Source organism: Pleurodeles waltl, chromosome 5 (genome assembly GCF_031143425.1).
Source record: "Pleurodeles waltl isolate 20211129_DDA chromosome 5, aPleWal1.hap1.20221129, whole genome shotgun sequence".
Classification (NCBI taxonomy): Eukaryota; Metazoa; Chordata; class Amphibia; order Caudata; family Salamandridae; genus Pleurodeles; species Pleurodeles waltl.
Window position 1 is genome coordinate 1,768,977,670 of NC_090444.1, and position 25,018 is coordinate 1,769,002,687.

Below are 25,018 nucleotides of genomic sequence, written 5' to 3' on the forward strand. Positions count from 1 at the left end.
GCCCCTCTATCTATACACATCATTTCTCATTGAGGTGCTTAAGAAATTCACTGAAAACATTTGTAAGAGCTCAGGCAACAAATACGCATTGGGATTCTTGGAGAACCATATGGGGTAGGATTACATGATTTGGCATCACAAAATAGCAATGCAGAAACATTTTATGGTGGTATGTGTAACTTACAGTGGTAAACAGTTGGAATTATGTTCAGATTCCTAAATGTGGCGAGAGGATAGGATATATTTATAAATTTAAAATCCAGGTAACAACAATGCAAAATACACTCTTTCTGCTGTTTTAAGCACACTGTCAGTGTTTGGAACATTAGTGTTCCCAGGGAAATGTTAGATGGTATCTTTCAGAATGTGGTGAATGCAAAGGCAGAACATTGTGGGCATTCAACATCATTTCCAATGGTATTTGATACCCAGTATGCTCCTTTAACTTCAATGAAAATGCTGGACTAAGTAAGTAAATTGTGTGAAAGTTCCACGGCAGAAATCTACATACTTTTTTTTATCTTTCTTTATATGAATCATGTTCTAATAATCTATTGATAAACACATATAAATATAACTTATAAAGAGAAACATCAAACCAAATATACAGTCAGAAGTGCATATAACAGTGCAAGACAGCTGAGTATCCAACCTTTTAAGGATTCATCTTGTAACCATTTATTGTGCTCAAACCAATTTCTGCGCTCATGATCAGCATTAACATCTTTCATGAAGAAAATCGAGGACCAAAATGTGAACATCTTACAACAAACCATCATAATGATGCTTGAGATCTGCACACAGCCAAATGCAATAAGAGGCATATGTATTCACAAATGATGCAAAAATATCAATGAGCTCTCGGAGAACTGATGGCTCGCAGACAGTAATAGTCTTTTATTTATAATACAAAATGTTGCTGTTATTCACATTGACAAATATTAAGCAAACTTTTAACAGTTCACAACTTTCTCAATATTTACAGTGTCAATGAGAGCATTTTTACAAAACTATAATTAAACAAAAAAAAACATAACCCCAACAGTAGTCTAGAAAACCCCCCTTTTCTCATTCTTGGTAGTTGTATGATCTTCAACCTGCCAAAGAATCAGTGTCCTGGTATTACAAATGAAAAGTCTTACCTTTGATAAACTGTTTTGCTTTTCTTTCAGTCTTTCTTGAGTGACTTTCAGTGCTGCCTGAGCTTCCGCCACACGGAGCTGTTTTGGTTCGACCGTCTGGGAAAAACACAGCATAAAATAATGTCTACCATGACTGCCTCACTCACCATCAATTTATATTCAGCCACAATTTCTCACCAATTGTCAACAGTGCACAGGTCCAAGTCAACCACATGGATAACACTTGGTCGGGTTGCCACTTTTCCCACTAAAACATCTCCAAATCTTTTCTGGGACCAGTTTTTGTTTTCTTTACACTGTTTGATACCCACATCTGACATTCTTAATTTTGTGATACTGTTCTCATTAAAATGCAACCTTCCACCAACTTTTTTAGTTTTGAAGTTCACTGTTTCATAACTAAACTGTTGTGCAGCTACTTATCACATACCTTTTCTCTGAGGAACCACTGCTGCTTGAGCCACGCTACCAAGGTGTCAGTCAGATTTTTTTGACCTTGTGGGAGCTCCGTCACAGCACACATCAGCACCGCAGCCTCTCTCTCACATAGCCTAACACTCTGATTTTTCTTTAAGAGGGTGATTACAGAAAGAGACAGATGTCACTCTGGATGTGTTGTTAGTTCTGTCTGGATCAGCATGTGGTCCCAAAGATCAAATTAGAGATTATCAAATTATGAAGCAGGATAGTGAATGAAACAAAAACAAACCTATTTTCTCATTTGGAGCTAACACTACCCTTATATTTAATATTTCTTCTTCCGAGAAACAGTTCCTTACACATAGATAATGCCAGGGGGAGGAACTGCTCTAAACCTTAATTGTGCTGTATGCAACCTGCCCATAACTGGTGAAAAGTGTCCATTCTTTTTCAGAATTCTTGAAAACAGAGTTTCCTAATATGTCAATGTTTGAAATGTGCCAGTACTGGGAACTTCAACACAACCATCACCTTCTCTAGGACAATCAAGTACTGCACCAGTCAGAAATGTGTTGGTAGGATGAGCCAGGTCACCCACTCCACCCTTACTGGCAATGGACCATGGGTCCCAGCAATTACCAAAATGTAATCCACCTTTAGGGTGCAGATAATAATGTCTTGAATGGGTGCCACCATTTCGGCACTTCAGTTGCAAGTGAGCAAAGGAAATCACATGTCTCAATAATGAATTCAATGCAGTACATAAAAATCAAATGACCCAAGAAGACATCTGCAAGCAAAGCATATGGGAAATGATCTCAGTATCAAACAAGCACAGTAGCTCTACAAGTTAAACGTTTGACACAGACTAACACATACAATATTGTATATGTATATATATATATATATATATATATACATATATATATATACATATATATATGTATATATATATTGTGAGAAAACAGGGCTGATTGCAGAGGCCCCCTAACTTTTTGCCCCCATTTTCCACTTTATGCTGGTGTTTTCCTGACTCTGATGGTGCCCTGGGTACTGCTAACCAGTCCCAGGGCCTGTGCTCTGTGTAAAATCAATATGCAAATTAGGCTAATTATAATTGGCTAAGTTAACCTACCTATAAGTCCCTAGTATATGGTAGGGCATGTAGGTTTAGGGACCACAGCATAGGTAGTGCACCCATAGGTGCACTGCTGAGGTGCCCAGTGTCATTTTAAAGGCAGGCCTGCCTTGCTGGCTGCTTTTAAATTAAAGTTATATGCAAATTTGACTTTGGAATTAAAAGTAGTTCGAAAGTCTTACACTACCTTATTTTTACATATAAGTCACCCCTAAGGTGTGCCCTATGTGCCCCTAGGGCTGGGTGCCATGTAACTATAAGCAGGGACTTTATAAAAATAGTTTTATAAGCCCTGGTGAGGTAAAAACAGCCAAATTCGTTTTTCCCTCATTGTAGTAAATGGCCTTCATAGGCTAGAATGGGGAGACTTTGTTTTAAATTTTAAAGTCTCCTTAAAAGATGCATACCAAGAATTTGGTATCAAATTAATTGTTGTAATAAATCCCACAACTTCCAGTTGTTGGATTTAATATAACTTGTTCAGGTAAAAAGTTTTAGACTTTACCTAAAAAGTTGCCAATTTCAGCCCTGCATTGTTTTTGCTGCTGTGCTCTGATTGGTCAGCCTGCAGCATCTTAGCCAAGCTGCCTTGATGAGGTGTGAAGTGGCCTGGCTTCACACAAAGGAATGTGCTTGTGGGAGAGAATCTCCCCTCAGCAGATGGTGAGGCAGGAAGGGGGAGGGCTGCCAAACTGGTCTTCAAAGGCAGAGAAGGACATTTGGAGCAACCAGCAACACCCCCACATCCTGCAACCCCAGACAACTAGGTGCCCCCTTGATTAGATTAGGAGAGGGCAGGAGAGGGGTGTGTTTATGATTTTTAGCCACACCAGTGGTTGGGCTCAGCCAGATGTAACCTCCAAAAATCAGATTCAGCCATGTTGGATTTTTAGAGAATGTTGCCCTCTGGGATGGATTTTTGCCACACTTCCCAGGAAGTGGTCATCGCAGGGTGAAGGACCCTGCCCCTGATTGGAGAACCAGGACCCCCCTGCTTTTCACCCAGGAGCAAGGATAAAACTGGCAGACCTGCACCCACACCTCAGATCCCCACCAGATTTCAACAAGAAAAGAACTAAAGGAGAAGAAGGACTGCCCTGCTGGACCCCTGGCCTGCACCTGGAACCTGCACTCAGAAGGACTGCACCAGCTGCACACTTGGGCTTCACCACAAGAAGGACTTTGCCTGGCTTCAACTGGTTCAAGGAGGGACTCCCTGTTTGCTACAGGTGAAAAATTGCTATCCAGAGTCCCCTGCACCAACTCCTGAAGAAAGTGACCAGCTGACCACTGTCCAGTGGCCAAAAAGGAGTTTGCGCCAGGTGCATTCTGGGAGTGGTAGTCCGCACCCCCCAAGGACCATCTCAGAACTTCTGGACCCTTGGGGTGAGCTGTGGACCCCAAAAGAACCTTAAAAGAACATCTGGGTGAAGCCCCAGAAGTTTGGAGAAGATTTGAGAATTTTTGTAAAAAAGCTCCATAGAGGGACCGACCCGCCGCGGAAATTCTAGCCGGCTTGCCTCAACCGCGACCCGGCCTGATTTGGTGGTTCGTCCCGGTAAAGAAAAATCTCAGAAAAAGAGACTAAGTCCGAAGGTAAAAAGTTGACCGGGACCTCCCAGCCATCGTATCCGAGAAGGGCTCCATGGACGTCGGATCAAGATCCAGGTTTACCCCGGTCGAAGGATTTTCACCTCGAAAAAACGACTAAGTCCGAAGGTAAAAATCTCCACCGAGGAATCCAGCATCGCGTATCCGGAGAAGGGCTCCAGGAGGTCGGATAGGACTGGCAGGTTCGTCCCGCTGAAGAAAATCTTCAAAATAAAGACTAAGTCAGAAGGTAACTTTTTAACCGAGGCCTCCCGCGACCTGTAGCCGAGCAGGGCTCCATCGCGGTCGGCCTAAAAGTTTGACTTTGCCCCGGTCGAGGTTCAACCAGATGACCCGATTGGCGCTTTTTGTTTCTAAGCGCTAGAAAAATAATAATTCTCTAAAAATTCATATCTCCGGTTCCCTTTATCCGATTTTATTAGTTTTGGTGTCATTTTAAAGATAAAAATATAAACTATTTTTATAAATTGGTTTTGGATTTTTAAACTGGTTCCTGTGTTTTATTTAATTACTGTTTTGTGATATTTGAATGCTTTACACACTGTCTCCTAAGTTAAGCCTTGACGCTCGTTGCCAAGCTACCAAGGGTTGAGCTGGGGTTAATTTACTGAGACCTAACTGGACCTAAGTGGAGGTTAGTGGCTTGTTGCTAGGTGTAGGTACCTACCTGCCCTTACCAATAACCCATTTTCCAACATATATATATATATATATATATATATATAAAATATCATGTATATTAAAATACACACTTCTGTAACACAACTGCTTTATTTCATCGAATGCAAGGTCATTCCTGAATGGAAAAGCACATTACACAAGAGAATTTCAGTAGGGCATATTGATAAAATGGGGTCAGCAAATACCTGTTATTTTAATTTCAAAGGTAAGCGGCTTTCCTTAACCTAAAGAGCTGAAAGAGCGCACTACCCACCAACAGTTTACATTTTCCCCAACCACTGTGTAGACTAGGTCCCTCAGTCCTGATGAATTGCCATTGATCAAAAGCAATTACCTACAGCAAGAAAGATGATGACCCATTTATATACCACATTTTGATCTGGGACAGACCATTATTTCTGTTTCTAGCCATCATTATTATAGGTTTTAACCTAGACAAGAAGACCCACATATTACAATTGCTAGGGTATAACTTAGTCTATTTTAACCCACTTACATCCATACCAATCTACAATGAGAGCACTTACACTTCCCACACGGCAAAAAACAAAAGACCTCTGGCCAAGAGCCCATCTGCGGGGCCTGTTGGGCAGTGCAGTGCCGGCTCAATGATGAAGCAATGCCCCCATCTGGGTGTCTGAGGGCTCTTGCTTCTGAGTAGTCAGATGCCCCCACCTGATCCCTCAGTTCACAGCTGATCTGTTCATTGGGACATTCTCTTTCACGTAGGAACTGCATATTCCTTTTTTGATAATTAGATTTTTTTGGGAGCACCTATGCTGGACCTTCATGTGCTTGCAGTCCCTCCTCTTGGATAGTGGAGGCATTGATGGAGTCAGTGTTTAAGAATTCCTAATATACACCTTAATAATATATCTCTCTGTTTTCTCTCAAAATTAGAAGTAATTTCAATTGTAGGTGGTAGATGCTTTTAATGGGATGTTGAATGTAATTAGAAAAGATTACTTATGTTAAAAAAGGTATTGGGCGTTTATTATGTTTAAGGGATGGTTAGGAGTAAAGGGTGGTAAGGGGTTTTTAGGTGTAAGGGACTAGTAAAAGCAAAGGGTAGTAAAGAATCTTTAAGGTTCAGGGTTTGGTAGTCATAGTACTAAGGGTTTTTAGGCTTAAGGAAGGGGGATGAGTAACGTTTGGTAAGGCATGTTTGGGATTCAGGAATAGATAGTGGCAACATAAGTAGTAAGATGATTTTAGGCTCAAGGGATGGGTAGGGGTGAGGGAGTAGCAAGGGGTTTAATACATTACAATAAAAGCTCAGATGTGGGAGACAAAGTTAATGGCAATGCAAAGGCACACACCCTGCATTTAGAAAATCTGGCCAGTTCTCTCTAGCCTCCTATAATTTCCTTTGTTATGAGTTTCTTGATGGTAACATTGCACAGAAACCTTATATTTAGCTGGTAAGAGAAGTGATCATTTTAACGTACAGTAAAGGTAAAGTGCATGAAAGTATTTAGGGCCAGATGTATCATTCTTTCTAGTAGTGATTATCAAATTGTGATTTTTTGCGAATCGCAATTAAAATCGTTATTGTAAAGTATGAAACTCCAGGAGTTTCATATAGCGATTCACAAGGGCTTGCAAATGGACCTACCTCATTAATATTCATGAGGTAGGTCGCAATTTGCGGCCCATTGCGAATGGCTACAATCCCAGGGATGGTGGTCTGTTGGGCTCGGCAGACCACCATGTCTGTGACTGCTTTTAAATAAAGCAATCCTTTTTTTTTTTCAACGCAGCCCGTTTTCCTTAAAGGAAAATGGGCCGCGTTTAAAAAAGAAAAATGTAATGTTTTCTTTTCATTTTTTTAAGAGTAGGCAGTGGTCCGTGGTATTATTCTATAATGTGTACTATTATCTGTTTTTTTGTTTTTGGCTGGACAGTCGCATATTTGCCATAACACGTATAACAGATGTATGAATCATTGAATGCAATAAAGTGCAGGTGCAGACTGTGCACGGTTATCAAATTGTTAAGACTACACAGCTGCAGAAAAAAATTTCTACGTTGTATTGCAACATATTTGACTTTACATAAGTTTTGGGGTAATTTCTGAGGTGTCTAGAATACGGCATATCAACATTTTTTTTATTTCTTATCCTCTACAAGAGAAGGAAACGTGGTAGGTGAGTCAAGATGCCTCTCTTAGGTAGCTCAGGAGACAATTTCTTCTGAGATCATCAAAGGTGCCCACAGTCCCAGTAAGTAAAGGAGTTATAGGAGAGGCTGGAACATATTCTTACAACCATATAGGAGCCCCATTCAGAGGTGAGCTTATTCACGCCAGAGTGAACCTCAACTTAACAAAGTTCAAAGCAAGAGCATATGAAGAAAGTATTGATATAACAAGCATTGGAAAAACTTAATACATCTGGTCTTTATATTAGGCATGCAGTTTCGACATCACATGCAGATATACGTGCACAGAGAACATACGCACCGTCATGCACAGGAATCATTAACTGACACATAGAAGACATATGTACTAGCAGAGACCACACATACATGTGTGTTTGCCCCTAAATGTATGGATACCTGCATGCAATGTCTGTGCAGTGCATGGATGTATTATGTGTGAGTAACTGTGGGCCAATCTGTGTTGTGAGTACACGCATAACTGTATGTTCTGCTTGTTAGTGTAGTCTCTGTGCATACATCTATGCCTGTAGTGGTGTTGACTTGTACATTCACTATAGGAAAGCCAAATATATTGCCATTGTCAATGCTTGTTTTTATGAGCTGTGTTTCTCTATGTACTATAAAAGTTGGAAGGTTATATGAAGGATAACAGTACTTTATTACTTTTGGTGGTTCATTTACAACCATTTTTAGGTTGCAACCTAACAGACAGCGCAGCTGTCAGGTATGTGGCAGGCATCTTGTTAGGTTTCAGCCTACCAGAAAGCACAGCTGTCTGGTATGCAAAAGACATCTTGGAGTGTTTCAGAAAGTTGATCTGGGAATGCATTCTGCTCATTGCTGGCCATTGGTTTTGTGGTTTGTAACTCACTTATTTCTTGCTTTCCGTTTGGTAGGTTAGGCTCTCCAGGAAAACTTCGACCCTCCCGTTGTCAAAACCTTATTTACCAGTATCCTTCTGAGAGCTCCCTTTCTGTAAACAGGCCTGTAAATATTGTTCTTATCTCATCACGTTCGCTGTACAGTCAAAGACCGAGATCATACGCCAGGTTCTGTCTTCCAAGGGTACTTGTATACTTTACTTTCTCTCACTTCAAAGTGACAGGATGAATGTGATAATCTTTCTGGATACTTGGGGTAAGAAGCTGATTTTTTTTCCAGCACAGGTCATCTTTTTCTTATCTGGTCACATTTGCTGTGAATTCAAAGACTGAGGTGAAATGTCAGGCTCTATCTTCTGAGGTCGCTTGTTTCCTTTTCTTTATCTGACTTCAAAGTGAGATGATTTATGTGATAATCTTGCTGGATATTCGGGGTATGAAAACGTTTTCTTCTAGCACACAATAACATTTAAATGAACTCTAAGTATTTCAGAATATATCAGAATTATTAACGCACATATGAAGCACATTTTTGTTATTCATGAAGTGTGTTAGAAACAAAAACTTTAATATGCTCAAAACAAATCAAACTAGGTGTGCAATTTCCACACATTCTCGTTTGTGCATTGTATAGTTTTTTTTTTTTTTAAACTGTATGCCTGTGATAATGTAATGGTCATTTCAATTGAAAATGTGTTGCCTGTAATGATAGTGTGCTACCACACCATGAATACTCCACTCAGTGCCACTCCACTTTACACTACTCCAAACCACTGCACTCTGCACTACTTCACTCTACGCCACTGCACTCTATGCCACTTCACGCTACGCCCCTCTACTCTACCCTGTAACACACTAGTCTCTGCCAATACATTCTTCACCACTCTACACCCAACACCACTCCTACTACCAATCTGCTCTGCAACAACTCCACTCTGTGCCTCTGTACTCTAAGGTACTCTGCAACATTTCACTTTTTGCAACACTGCACTCTATGCCCCCGCACTCTATGCCAATCCACTGTACGCCACTCTATTCTACTCTGCTCCACTGCACTCTATACCACTCCTCTTTATGCCACTCTACACATCTGTACTCTACCCTGCACCACTCCACTCTAAGCCACTTCACTCTATGCCACTCTACTCTTTACCACTGCACTGTACGCCAATGCTCTCTCCACAATTGCACTCCACACCACAGCACTCTACTCTGCATCATTGTACTCTATGCCACTGCTCTCTACCCCAGTCTACTCCACTCTTCTCCACTGCACTCTAACACTCGACTCTGCAAGACTGCATTTTCCACCACTGAACTCTATGGCAATCTACTCTGCACTGCTCCACTCTATGCTACTCCACTCTATGCCAATGCACTCTGCCACTACACTGTATGGCACTGTACTCTACTCTGCACCACTCTATGCTACTCTACTCTGCACCACTGAACTCTATGCCACTTGACTCTACTGTGCGCCACTGCATCACTCAACTCTATGCCACTCCACTCCGCGCCACTCTATGACACTCTACTCTTTGCTACTGTACATTATGCCACGGCACTCTATGCCACTCTACTCTACTGTAATCTGCACCACTTTACTTTATGCTACTCTACGCCACTCCGCTCTGTGCTACTCCACTCTGAGCCACTCCACTCGGTCACTCCACTGCACTCTACTATGCACCACTGTTATATGAGCCTTTGCATTCTAAGATGCTGCATTGTACACTACTGCACTCTACGTCACTATACTCTCCTCCACCATTACAATACACTCTGGACCAGTTCACTCTACTCTGTGCCACTCCAGTGTAGGCTACTCCACGCAACTCCACACTATGCCACTCCAATACACAACACTCTCAGCCACTCCAATCTACAACACTCTACTCCACTCTTAGCCATTCCACTATACAACACTCCATGCCACTCTTCTCCATGCCACTAACTTTTAGCCATGATTCAGCAGCCACGCTAGTGCACAGCATGGTTAAAACATACTGGTAAAGCCAGTAGCTCTTGTATAGGCGAGACCTATTGGCTTTGCTAGTGCTTGTTAAAACTGGTTTCCAGCAAGAGATTAGTCAGTTTAAAACATGAGCGAAAGGTATAAGGAGGGTTAGAACGGTCAGTTATGGGTCATTGAGAGCCCAAACAGTAGTCTTTCAGTTTGCTAGTTTATTCCATAGTGTTAAATCACTATAGAGTAAGTCAGAGTTGTTACAATTTCTGACCAGACAATTCTTCGACTACAAAACAATCAAAATGCAGAATTTTGGTTTTATGCAGCTGTCTGACGTACAGTAAAATTTGATCCAAGAAATAATTTTGTATGCTTGAAAGGCAGAATAGACACGTTTTCCCACCTTTTATGAGTGGATTTCACAAGTTGGGTAGTAAGATTCCAATGGTCCAGAAACAAACCTGATTCACATTCTAAATACAAACTATTTGCCATTGTATGCACAAAAATAATTAAAAAAAGTAATGGTAAACGGTTTCACACTGTTCTTGCAGTTTAGTGTAATTAACGAATAATAATGCCTATGTATGCAAAATTAACTTCCCAACTCAAATGTCAAATTTATTTTTGACGGGGCAAACCTTTTACACATGCTCCCGGATAGCTACCTACATATAATCCCAAAAGTTGAAAGTGTCACTGAACCTCAATCGAAGCAATGCATTCACATGCATTCTATTAAAGTCCCAAACTAGATTCATCAATCTTTTTAGAAACTGGATCAGCAAAATTCCACTAAAGGCATTCTAAAAACTGAAAAAACATTGACTTTGTATGCTTGGCCAAAACCAAATAAGGGAAATTACACTCAACACCTAGGTTAACTGAAGTTTCTCAATTTGGACAAAAACTGATTAAAGAAATTCTCATTTGGTCATTGTAAACCCTATTCACATCTGTACTTGCAAGGACATTTAGAGGACTCTCCAAGACTTAAGAATTCATTCGGAGGAGTAGTTGCATTGAAATGTTTCCCACAAATGCATCTCATAGCACACCAAGAACTGTACAGCTTGCTTTGAGCAGACAGAAACAGACTTCAGTAAATTGAACAGCTACCATAAAAAGTACGACATCATTAAAAGCCATGTTGTTTTAGACCAGGGTATAGTTTTATTTATTCAATGTTATTTCATCTAAGTACATTTGACATTTTTTTTATTGAAAAACTTTTTAATAAAAAAGTCAGATTTTACTATTCTTTGCACTGCAATGACGATCTCATTGAAACTATCAGCCGTAGTAATATACATTTTCTCATTTTTAGACACGTTTAATTGACTGCCCCTAACCCCTAGCCTAACCCAAATTAAACCCTATTATTTTTCTGTATCTAAAATCACACAACTCACCCCCTAATGTTGACCCTAACAATTTCCCTGCTCTGGTCCGAATTCTCACTTTAACCTGGACAAACTCTCACCTAAAACTAACTCTAACCCTAACCTTACTCTAGCCCTTACCTAGTCTTTAGCCAAACCCTAAAGTCTGATCTAAGTTTTCAGTTACTCCTAACCTTGGGTTATCAATCACTTTTTTTTTTTAGCAACATTTTATTGAGTTTCAGGAAGGACATAACATGCATTCCAACAGCATCACAGTTGCACCTACATACATACTAGTGACATTTCTTGTGCGGTATCGAGAAAGCTTTTTTTTTTTTTTTTTTTACAAAGTCCTTCGGTGGCCATGCCTTAGTTAATCAGCCATCCATTCAGGATCACACCATTCATCAGTTTTAACATGTCATAGAAGGCCATCCTGAATTCGTATTTAACAGTCCCACAACATCCCTTCTGCCTCTCTCTCCATGGAGCATCCTATAGTCTTGTAGTATGAATCAGCTCTACGATCTGTTTCGCGTGTGTAAGGTACCGCTATATGGGGGTATGCTCAGTCCCAGGAAACCACGATCACCCAGAGTCCCCTTACGCATATCTTGTTCAGCATCTCATTGGTGGAAATTTTCAGTACTCTTCCTGCAGGTGCTCCTCCGAGTCCCTCAGGGAGTCTATTAATGCCCTCCAGGCCCGCACTGCTCCCATGGACCGCTTCCCTTGTTTCGCGTCCTGGAGCCTCCCCTCTGCCTCAAAGTCTGCCCATTTCTCAAACTCCTGTTTCCATGTTTGTAAGCTAGAGCCGCTTGGATTTTTCCAGTGCCTCGCGATCTCCCTCTTAGTTAGGACGAATGCCAGATCCTGGAAGCGGCTAGTAACTTTAATCTTTGCCGTGTGGGGGAACAATCCCCAATAGGCAGTGTTGGGCCTGATAGTGGACCTCATGCTCTATGCTATCAGTTAGCATTTCCATGATGCACCCCCGTAATTAGCGAGTTCAGGGCAACTCCAGAACATATGATGGAATTCTGCCCCTATCTCACCACAGCGTGGGTATGCATGTTTTGTATGTGAGAAATACCTACTGAGTCTCCCGGGGTGAGGTATGCCCTGTGTAGTACATAGAAATGAATAAGCCAGTTCCAGATCCTCCTCCCATTTGCCTTTCAGGGTCAGCAGCTCGTTCTGGAGACCCCCCCGATATCTTTTCTGAAGGCAGGTGACTAACCTGATCTGCCTGCTGCTGTGAGTATATATTGAAGGTGAGCAGCTTTCGGTGGTTTAACTACCCCGGATCACCAGTGCTTACAAACAGCTGCAATAACCACACTGATTAAGAGAAAGTGTCCCTGGGGCAGGTCATACGTTAGATGTAGTACGTCGAAGGAAAGGAGCACTCCCTCCTTGAAGAGGGCACCAAGTGTAGTTATCCCTGCTTCTGCCATGATGCAGGTCCCTGCGACGGCCCTCCATGAGGCAATACCTCAAGGTATTAGAGGGGAATGTCTGGTGAGTAGGGAACACGGGTCTGTGCCTTTTTGAGGCTGCGGGTCCAGCACCGTCGTATTACTTGGAACTCAATGGTATCTTTGGCTCTCAGCAGGGGGAGGCTGAGTAGAGCCCAGGTCAGTCGAGACTCTTCTGGGGTTAATAGCAAGACTTCAACGTTCGGCCTCTGTCTACTGGCTACCCATTGCTTAAGCCATTGTAGATGCGCTACCAGGTAGTAGGCCTTGTAATCCGGGACCGCCAGTCCTCCCTCCATCACTGGATGCTGCATCGTGACCACTGCTACTCTACGCCTGCTCTGGCCCCATATAAAGCCAGTAATAATCTTGTCAATATCTCAAAAGTAGGAAGCAGGTATCCAGACCAGGAGTGTTGTGAGGAGGTACAGCATGCGGGGCAGCGACACCATCTTTAGCAGGGCGATTCGGCCTCCATTGGACAGTGCAGCATCATCCTAAGGTACCCAATCACCTTGCCTATATTTCCTTCCAGCAAGTCTTCCAGGTCATGATACACGTGGACTCCCAAATATTGGAAGGAGTTAGGTTCCCATAGCAGGGGGCCCAAGTCCTCTGGGGGCTGCTCTGAGTTATGAATTGGGAACAGGCAGGACTTGCTCCAGTTTACTCAGAGCCTTGATAGGGATCCATAGTGATCTAGCATCTCACGGGCTCCGCCTAGGGCCTCTTGGTCATCCCGAAGGAACAGAAGCAGGTTGTCCACATATTACACTATGTGGTGTGCTCAATCTCCTGCCGTCAGGCCTTGGTAGACATCGCTGGTGTGGGCCCAGCTGGCCAAGGGTTCCACTGCTAATGCAAAAAGCAGTGGGGAGAAAGGGCAGCCCTGCCTGGTCACCCTTTCTACTGCCCACCTACCTAATATTGATCGCCCAGTGTGGACTCTTTCCATCGGGCTAGCATACAGCAGGCACGTCAAACCATGAAGCCCTCCACAAGGCCCATCCTCTCCATGACTCCATCCTGAAAGTGCCTTTCCAAACTATCAAAGGCCTTTTCGATATCAATTGCTAGTATCGCCGGCCTCCCCGCTTCTCTATTTATGGTCCCTAGGATCATGCACAACCGTCTGATGTTATGGGCCTTATTGCGCCCCGGGATAAAGCCTGCTTGATTCTGATGTATAAGAGGTGGCATGTGGGGAAAGAGACAAGTGGCTAAGATTCTACTGAGTATTTTATAATCAGTGTTCAACATGGAGAGCGGTCTACAGGCTCTCTTGTCATGTGGCTCCTTTCCTGGTTTCAATAGAGGGACAATGAGGGCCTCCCAAGTGGACCGTGGCAGGAGCCCTTCATTTTTGGTTGCATTATACATGTCCACCAGTTTAGGGGCCAATGTCTCCGAGTATGTGGCGTAAAGCTCTATGGGCAGCCAGTTCGTCCCATGTATTTTATTCCTAGCCATAGCTTTTTTTGGCCGCTTTAACCTCCTGGAGGGTGATTGCCTCTACAAGCCTATATGCATTTTCTTGTAAGAGAGTTGGTAAGTGCAGCAGCTCCAGGAATTTGGTCAGTCGCAACCCAGAGGGGTCTACAACCCGCTATATAATTTAGCTTAGCAGTCATGGAATTTCTGCTGGTACAGTGGACGGCCATCAACAGTGGGCAGTTCCACTATAATTGATCCTCATTTAGCTGGGTTGGCTAACCGAGCTAGGAGCAAAACCGTATGATTGCATTCTGTGTGGGCCCGTTTCATGTAGTTGTGATAATCAAAGCATTGTGGTCTTTCGACTGCTGCTGCCACAGTCTCCCGTGCCTCAAGGAGATCTGATTGGGCCTCCGGATGCCCCGGGCAACACTTTTCCAGCAATCTAAGGGATTTCTCCTTGTCCAGGGTCTCCCTCAGTAATGTGTGCCAGATTCCAACTTTTTCCGAGATGCAGCACCCCCTGAGTACCACCTTGAAAGCAGCCCACTCTGATAGGGGGGATTCTGCAGTTTCTGCATTCTCCTCAAAATATTGTTGCATGCTTGTTGCAATTCGGTCTCTAAAGACCTGATCATCTAAGGAGTCTGGGCACAATCGCAACACGGGTGTCGCAGGATGGCTCCTTTCCCACTGCAATCCCATCAATAGGAGATTATGATCAGAGATGGTACGGAATAAATACTCTGTATTCCCTACCAATGCACGCACGTCGGAGGTGCAAAGGAAGGAATCTTAGGCTTACATGTAAATCATGGAGACTAGAGAAGGAGTAGTCATGCTCCTGTGGGCGTTGCTGCCTCCAGGAGTCTAGCAGTTCCTACGTTTGCTGGCAGCACACAAACTCCGGGGATATGCATGTGGCAGGTTCCTCCCAAAACGGGGGGTGAGAGCGGTCCATCTCTAGGTCCGACACACAGTTGTAGTCTCCACCCAAGATGACCAGGCCCATTAAATACGGGGACAGTTTACGTGAGAGGTTGTCAAAGAACTCCTACTGGCCAACATTAGGGCCATAAATGCTGCCTAGCATGATGTTGCGGCCATCCAAACATCCTAGTACTACAACATATCATCCATTGGGAACCACAACCTGCCTGGTGGGCTGGAAGGAAACTCCTGCTCTAACCCATATAAGGACACCTCGTACGTATGCTGAGTAACCCATATAAAAGAGCTGTCCCCTCCATCTGCACTGTAATGCTAACCCTTCTGCTTAGGTTAGGTGTGTTTCCTGAACAAGAGTGAAATGCACTTTTCTGTGTTGCAGGTAGGAGTATATCTTATACCTCCTTGTCAAACAGCACATCCCTACGATATTCCAGGTTATGATTTTATATGGTACAGGGGTTGTCATGGTATAATGATAGTGACTTATATCTAGACGCATCCTGCGTTCGCCTTCTTCCGCTGTCTGTCCCTTCATCCACATTATAGGACACCTACATTTTATGGATTCACCACAACTGATAAGATTTCCAAAAACTCACCCTCCCCAGGAGAAGCAGGTAAATAATAAACAAGCAGTTAAGCAACAATAGGAACGTTCACGCCGTGCCCGTTCCTAGCAAGCCACTAGTCTATCACACTTGCCCCACCTGCTCCTCCCCGCATTACCTATGAGGATTAATATGCCCATCCCTAGCATTTTACAAACGAGTTGGCCCATATACTGACGACGGAGTTTGTTCTATCATGGTCGACAAGGAGTGTTGGCAGGCCCAGGGTCAATTCTCAAGGTTCCCCACCCCTTGCATAGTACTAATTTCATCTTGGGAAGGCAAAGGGTCACAGACGTCACAACCCATTTTGCAAGACACTCTGCCTCAGTGGCCCTGCGATTTATCTGGGACCCGTCCCTAGAAGAGGTCATCTGCTGTGCGTGGTGTGATCTTGGGGAGATCATCATCCTTTAGTCCAGGGATACTGTCCACACTGGAGTTGCTGGAGTGGCAGGAGTCCTTCCCTGTCAGTAGGGAGGGCGAGATCTGTCCACCCTGCTCAGTGCCGTCACCTCCTGTACTGCTCTCTGTTGAGCCCTCTGAACTTACTACCCTGACGGGGCAAGACCACCTGGAAATATGGAAATAGCCTGCGCCTCTTTCCATTCTTCCTTGATGGTCTTGCTCTTCCTGGCGTTTCACCACTGTGTCCAGCGTGGGTATGTGGATCCAGCCACCTCCAAACCTCCTGAGGTGTGTGGAATTACATGCCCTCCAGTGAGACTACTCGCAGACATGCCGGGAATAACATGGCTTATTTGAATCCTAATTGCTGAAGTCGATGCTTGGCCTCCGTGAACGATGCGCGATGTTTTTGGACAGCCTTAGTGAAGTGTGGGAAAATTATGATCTTCTGATTATCTATTCAGATAACACCCTTTGCCTGGGCACAGGCTAATATATGATCACAGTCCTTGCAATTCTGCAGCCTTGCTACTATCGGCCTCGGGTGCGCCATGGACATTAGAGGTCAGCATGGAATCCTACAAGCTCGCTTTAGAGTATAGAAGGGAGAAAGACCCTCCGGCACCACCGCTTCACATAACCAGTTTTCTAGGAATGTTAATGGGTCTCTGGCTTCCGTTTGCTCCGGTATGACCATGATTCAGATGTTAATCCTGCACGATCTGCTCTCTCCATCTTCTGCGCGGGACTTGAGTACTTTTATGTTAGCTTCCAAAGCTGCCATTTCAGCTCCCATCTCAGCTACATGTGGGTGTAGGTCTGACCGTGTCCGTTCCGTTGTGGTCATTTGCTCAGCCAGACGCCTGTGGTCATCCCGCAAGAGGCCTAGGTCCACGCCCAACATGTCAATTTTAGTTTCCAGTACTTCTCTAGTGGTTGTAACAGCCTGGAATATGTTATGTAGAGTGGGTTCTGAGGGCGTGTCCCTATCGGGAGCTATATCTTGGGCCGATGGTCTCGTAGTCTGTGAGCCAAGGTTGGTTTCCCTCTTCCTGGCCACCTTCCCCAATGAGGCGTGAGGGCAAGTTTCAACGCTCAGGCCAGTGAGGGGTAGGCCTCTGCCTATCCAGTGGCCAGTATTCCTCAAAGCGATGTCCACCTTTGCGCTCCCTCCCATTCACCTGCTCCTGGAGTCTCAAAAAGCATCCAAGCTTGTGTCAATGTGTCTTCGCACAACCCCTTTCAAGGTTTTCTGCCCCCTCTCAGTGCAGAGATCGTCAGCTCCCCTACACAGTTCTCATCCAGGAAGATGCAGGCCCAGAAGGGCTCAGCAGCCTCTCGCCGGCCCCACCGTTCCCTGCAGTTCCTAATGTGCCAGGCTGGCGCTTTGCTCTGTTCAGCAGGCCTCAGTCAAACAGGTCCGGGGGGGAGGCACCTCTTTCTCTTCCCTCTCACAATCCTGTCCTGTCCAGGGCCGCCCTGTTCATCGGCTCCGCCACGTCACTCTAGGGACATCTACCAGGTCTCATGGGTGGTGGTTTCCATGTCCAGCTTTCCATTGCTAGTGGGGAAGGTGTGGCCCCCTTGCTCCCCACACTATTCTAGGTGGTCCCCACCACCTCGTGGTGCACCACAAGCATGTCTTTTCCTTCACCCACACGGCCCCCAGGCTCCACCAGGGATCAGCAGGGTTGCCCGGCGCACAGCGGTGTCTCCCAGGCACCAGTTAGCACAAAGTCCCCTGGGCCCTCTGCCAGCATGATCTCTGGGGCGCTCCCGGGTCCGCCTCCCACCTGGCCATCAGAGCTCACCTCAGGAGTTTGCAGCTGGGGGGAGGGTCCGGGGGACCACTGCCAGGTTGCCAGAGCTCTGCTATCCGTCCGCAGCAATTGGTAGGTGCGGCCTGCCAAGCTACTGCGCTCTCCACAGTCTGGCAGCCGCCATGTTAGACCTCCGTGCCTCCGCCCGATCACAGGCTCCTGGCTCCGTCTGTGGGCCTGTGCTCATGTCCCGGGGGCTCCTCAGGCTGTCTCTGTCTTACAATGACCTTCCCAGGCTTTGCCCCTACTCCGTATTGCTGTGGAGGTGGCTGTCAGGTCAGAGGATCAGGCCCCTTGTTCTGCCGCCATTTTGGTCTCCTTGTGGCCGTTTATCCCGCGACCCTGAGGTGCCATCCTGGTGCGCTGCAGCGATTGGGTCCCCCCAGTGTCAGGGTCTGTAGTGCTTTCCTCTTATTTAGTTTCTAAGCACTAACATAACACAACAGAAATGCACTTGTGAGGTCAAAGAAGACTTTTATTGTTGTTAATTCTTCCCCAACCACAATATTTTATGAATGACGAATTAGTAGCTTTCAAGTCCGCGTTAATCAAACAAAATATATCAGTTTGCAATATACACAGCAGGTTATATTTATAAGATATTGAATGCAAAGCAAAACAAATACTTCACCGTGTGGGAATTATCTACAGCTTCATCTTTCTAAGGTCTGCAAGCTGATGACCCCTGTCAGCCGCGAGAAAGAGAGATTCATCTACCCACACGGGATTGCTGGCAGCTGGCGCCAAGCTCCAGCACGAGGTCCGGCAGATTCGAATCTGACTCTCTGCAGCCTGTTACATTTGTTACAAAGGTGTGCCCCCTCCTCTCAGACCCGGGAAACTGAGCAAGCCTTTTGGAGACTGGCCAGGTCTCCAAGACTACTCCTGTTCCCAAGCTCAAGCGAAGGAAAAACAACACCCATGTACTCTCTCTTATCATGTCTAGTCTACTGTGAGAAAAACATCTTGGTTCTCTGGTGCAAAAACACAGCTTGGAAAAATACAGCTTGGATTCTCAACTGCAAGATCTAACTCCACGTTAAAGGCAATAGGCAGCTAACCTAAGTATCAAATGCAATGTCATGTTAAAGGCGATAGGCAGCTAACCTAAATATCAAATGCAATGTCTAGTGTCATGTCAAAGCCAATAGGCATCTAAGCTGAATACAAAATGCAATGTATAATATCATGTCAAAGCCCATAGGCAGCTGAGCTGAATACAAAATGCAATGTATAATATCATGTCAAAGCCAATAGGCAGCTGAGCTGAATACAAAATGCAATATATAATATCATGTCAAAGCCAATAGGCAGCGGAGCTGAATACAAAATGTAATATATGATATCATGTCAAAGCCAATAGGCAGAATATCTAATAGCATGTCAAAGTCAATAGGCAGCTAAACTGAATACATCATGTCAAAGTCAATAGGCATGCAATGTCAAAGCCAATAGGCGGCTAGACTGGATACAGCATGTCAAAGCCAATAGGCAGAATACAGAATGTAATGGCTAATGCAATGTCAAAGCCCATAGGCGGCTAAACTGAATACAGAAAGTAATGGCTAATGCCATGTCAAAGCCAATAGGTACTAATGCAATGTCAAAGCCCATAGGCGGCTAAACTGAATACAGAAAGCAATGGCTAATGCCATGTCAAAGCCCATAGGCGGCTAAACTGAACAAAACATACCATGTGCTACTGGTGAACATTGAGCAACTAATATGCGCAGTGGTGAAACACAAAGTCATTGGTCAAAACAAAACTTTATCAAATGGCAGTACAGGGTCCCTAAGAGGATTTCTCCCTCTTCTCGACATTCAGAGTTAGATAGCCCCAAGAGCGAACACGATTTTAATGGGTCAGGGATTGCCGGGTGGGAGCCAGCAGAAGCGCGTCCTACTCAATTGGACCCTGGCCACGCCCCCCATCAATCACCTTGTTGTCTTAACTTCAGTAAAATTAGATTGTTTGCCAGTAAAATTGTGTGGCAGTTGAGAAAAATGATAATATGAGTGGGATGAAATACAAATATAGAATTTTTGTGTTAGAGGAAAATCTTCTCTGTACTATTTAGACTAACTTCAAGTCTGCAATATCTGGAAACAACATACATGTTTTGATACACATAATCACTGACAAATAATGAGTTATATCACAATTTTTAACCAGGTTACTAGTCACAACATTGACTCTGAATGAAAACGGAACAGATAAAGATCAAATCAAACAGTGTTGCAAATGATGTATAGGATGGTAAAAAAATAAATATTTTGTGAACAACCTGGGAAGCTGAAACTGAAGCTGGGAAAACTTTTTTTCTGGCACCTGTGGTATATTAAACCATTTTTTACAAATGGAGAAAATAATAAAAGATCCAATTGGAAATCAAAATACAGCAGATCTATGTGTGGATGATAAACTATGCTGTGGCAAAATTGTCAATGAGGAATCATCCTCACAAATGTGTTTTATGCCAGAACAATGTTTTAATAAATGTAACTTTTTCTCTATACAGTGGGATGTACCGTATATCCGACAACCACACTGCTGTCCTCTGAACCAGCAGCACTCACACAGCTCCCACCATTTTCACCTCTCCTATCTACTAACCTGCAGATCTGATCTCCTTACTGTTTTCCTTCTGGTGTCTTACACCTGTATAACGATGTCCCTTTTTAGAGCAGGTCCACCAGTTCCCTTACTGTCTCCTCTTACCTCTAAGCAGAAAAATAAGCTACACATCGTGGCATCAGACTGAGCATCACCGTGGTGCTTCCTTTTCATCAGCCTCTCTGCATACCTTTGCCCAGGTTCAATTTTTCATGATGACAGCTTTTTATCATATTTATTTGTGTTACTTTATTGTAACTTTTCCACATTAGAGTTCATTACACTTGATTTTGCCATCTGTTTTTGTCATGCTGACATAGACCTCAAAAAGACAGAGGAGAAGGATGCTGCTCTAGATAGTGCTGGTAGACTTGAAGAATGACAGAAAGACTCTGGGTTAATGGGAACTAGTGCTGAGTGGCCATGCATGTTTCTTCTGTTTCATGTCAATGAAATGCACAGCTCAATGGCACTTGGCTTTGTTGCTGCATAGACCCACAACTGTGTGGTTCAGTTTGATTATAAAGAGTGACTTGTTGCACTAGGGGTGTGCTTAAGGCCTGAGATTTCCTTTTTGGCTTCATATGCTTATTGTTGTTGAAATGCGGGCTGTGGGATTTGCTTCAAAGTGTGGGTTAGGGAGTGACTGGTATTGCTGGTACAGAAGCATCTGATTATTCATACAGTTTCTGTTCCCCTGTTTGTCCATAACCACATTACGACTGTTGGTTGTTGTCCTGTCAAGTCTTTATCCCTGGTGGCTTTCTCTTTGTGTGTGTTTGCTCTTTCTCTCTTTTGAGATTGTAGCAGGGATTGTAATGTGGCGTGGGGATAATTTTGTTAATATCTATGATACCTATGAAACTGCTGGCATTGTCATGTGGCTGGGTTGTAACGTACAAGTTGCCTTTGGGACTGTACCTCTCAATAATGCAATCATTTCTGTGCATGATATCCTGTAGGCCTTCCTTTCATCAATAGACCACTTTCATAGTATGTTAATAGCACGTTACCAGGGATAAGAATAATTTCTGCCTATTGTGAGTTTTTATCTGAAACTAATCTATGATGTTTGAGTTAATATCAGTTGTACACCAGTGTTCACAAGGCCATAGGCTGTACATCTGAAGACACATATAATACTGGGGAGCCATGCATTACCCTAGTGTTGCCTATGTCCTACAACACATGTTTATTAATTTCCTGACATATGACTGACAATTTCTGTATAATTAATTGACTTCAATGACTCCACCCTGTTTTTGACTCTAGAAAAACAAAGAATCGCTTTCAGATAGCCTGTACACGTTTTAACAGGCATACAGTTGCCTTTATAACATTTAATGCAAAAGATACTATTCATCCCATTACATAATAATAGAATAACCCATATTAATGTATGAAACTTACCAAATTGTATGTCTTCCCCACTTGTAACAAACATATTACACCACTACATACAAACACAGCTCTATACCTCCCAGACGCCATGTGAAATAAAGCATTCCAAACCATAAATACACACCAGTTGGGCAGTAATTAATCATAATAGCCGGGTCAACAGGTAGAGAGTAAAGTTCGTGCTGGATGTTAAAAAAAGTGTCTTTGAAGTATGTTGCTGCCTTTATAGCAAAACTGCTTTCTCTTGGTATAATCACTACAAGCTGTCCTGCTGGAGCCTGTATAAAGTTAAAGCAAAAGCACCCACTGCTGCATCCACCAAAACACACACCTTCCACTCACTTCTGAGACCTAAACAAAAGCATACTGTGTTTCTAAGAGATACTGCTCTGTAGAAACTGATGTCTGATTTACAGAACATTTTCTAAATGGGCACTATTAGGGGTTGGAGCCAGAACTCTGGGACTGACTACAACCACAGCTGAGGTAAGTTCATGTATAAATCAGCTTGGACTTGCTGTGTTATAGGTGTACTCCATGTGTAAATAAACAGATATCACCTCCGCTCGGAACAATGCTTACGGTGCATTCACTCTCCAAGCCTTCCAGCATTGCTAAACACCCTCTCTTTGCTATATGGCACTCCCAACTATATTATCTTGATTGGACATGGGCCCTACTTACAGCAGCTACCCTTGTTACGTTCAGTGCTTCTGGTTTCATCACAATGTCATATATTTGCAACGTCTTGGGGCCGGGAAGAATGCCTTGCATCTGAGGACAGTATACTTTCAGAGTAGATCCACTGTCTGTTTTATAGTGGATTTAATCAGGTCATGATTGAGCCCTTGTAAATTTCACTGGTGCGTTGTAGTAAATAACTGTTTATAGGATTCATGACTTAATGTAAGAAGAGGATTGTGATCGGATTCAACACAGAATTACCACCATGTTGAAAAGGAATCTTCAGCATTACACTGGAGGACTAAATCAATAGGAGTAGACTTGGTATTCACCACAAAGGAGGGCACCTCAGTGAGTTCAAAGGCTTATTCCTTTGTGTACTTGCTACTGTCATGAGACAGTCAATGACTGAATTTCCCAATTTTCCTCCTCAAAGAGCTCATCTCCTTCACCTTAGTGGGTGCCTCCAGGCACAAGTGAAAGTTGGCCACAATCTATGTAAATTATGAACATTTTTAGTCATTGTACGTAAAGAAAATCGAGGTATGTTCTACATCGCTTGATAAACACATGTGGCACCCTTCGTTTAAAATGCTATATGCAATACCTCTGGTTCAGACAGGACCAAATAAGACAAACAATCAGAACACCTCTTTTTGCATTGCTTCCAGTGATTATAGATGTTTTCTGACTTGCGATAGCAAAATGGAGTCCTTTGTCAAGGGGCTCTCTCAAACTGATGCTAAAGTTGCTACACTTTGGAGCTCTGAAGTGTGACTCCCAGAAGAAAATCAAAACAAACTACCTACAGACAATCCTCAACCACAAAGATTTAAAATGCAATAGTCCATTATAAAATGCTCTTGTTCGCATGTGAAATATGAAACATAACATGTACACATTCCACAACAGTAACCCTTACAGACTTAGGGGGTCATTTCAACCCTGGCGGTACGGGACCGCCAGGGTTGAAATGACGTAAGCACCGCCAACAGGCTGGCGGTGCTGCCAGGGATCGCGGTCGCACCGCCTGGGCCGGCGGTTTCCCGCCACAATGGCCCCGGCGGTTGTAATTCGCTCTAGCAGCGCTGCCCAGGGGATTACGAGTCCCCCTACCGCCAGCCTTTTCCTGGCGGTTTGAACCACCAGGAAAAGGCTGGCGGTACGGGGAGTCGCGGGGCCCCTGGGGGCCGCTGCACTGCCTATGCCACTGGCATGGGCAGTGCGGGGGCCCCCTGACAGGGCCCCATGCGGCTTTTTGCGACGGGTGCAACTGCACCCGTCGCACGGCCGCAACACCGCCGGCTCCATTTGGAGCCGGCTCCCATGTTGCGGCCTAGCGGGGATGTCAAAATGGGCAACGTGGGAGTGCGGCCGCACGGCGGTCCCGCCAATGTTGTAATGAGGCAAAGTGTGTCATTTGAATGTACTGCAAATATTTAGACCTCATATCTAAACTACATCACACCACAAGTAATATCAGACTCCATGTGCTTGTGATCTGCAATTTTAAGAACAAATTAACAAAATATTGAATTATTGGGAGGCATGTTTGACTGGTGAAGTCCATAAGGCCTAAAAACACTTACTGATATCATAACTCTAGAGACTGAAAAAAGCCAGAAGTGCAAGCTGGCATAACACATTCTTTTTCTTACGCACTTTCTGTTACATGTGAAAACATGTGAATTTTGAGATTCTAAAACTATGATTTTAATTAGATTTTTATACAATTGACAAAGTCTGAAAATGACTGAAAATGTCAGGCAGGTGCCTTTCCAGTCTTGCTTCTTTCATCTCATTTGTAGGCAACCAATGGCAGAGAAAGGTAGTATTGTCCCCAACTGCCTATAAATCAAGTATGTAAAACAACACCCAAATGATCAACTGTATGGCCTTACTGGTGAATGGAGGTTGCCAACTCTCTGTTGTGACAAAATATGCATACAAACAAGAAGTGCAATCTGTAATTATAAACTGGGGATTCAATTAAATAGCACATGGATTAATTTGACTGCCAATGTTTTTCAGAGTCTAATCACATGGAGCAAATTTTCTTTATTCCTCTAAAGCTGCAAGAGTAAATTTAGTTGGAAAGAGAAATTTTTAATATGCGTTGTCCTAACACATTTCTCGTCCTCACCAGCATCCTTGATCTTAGTTATCAGTACAGATAGATTGTCTGATGGAATCCAGAATGTGGTGCAGCAGTATGGGGGAGTGTTTGGGTTGG

General features: G+C 43.8%; 1 protein-coding gene across 1 annotated transcript in view; it reads right to left on the bottom strand.

Moving 5' to 3' along the window:
* Nucleotides 1–25,018, bottom strand: part of DNAH14 (dynein axonemal heavy chain 14) — a 923,784-nt gene that overhangs the window by 187,399 nt on the left and 711,367 nt on the right. The window contains exon 64 of the mRNA XM_069236199.1: nt 1,143–1,238. Within this exon, the coding sequence (XP_069092300.1) occupies nt 1,143–1,238 (96 nt within the window). The remainder of the gene's footprint in view (nt 1–1,142; nt 1,239–25,018) is intronic.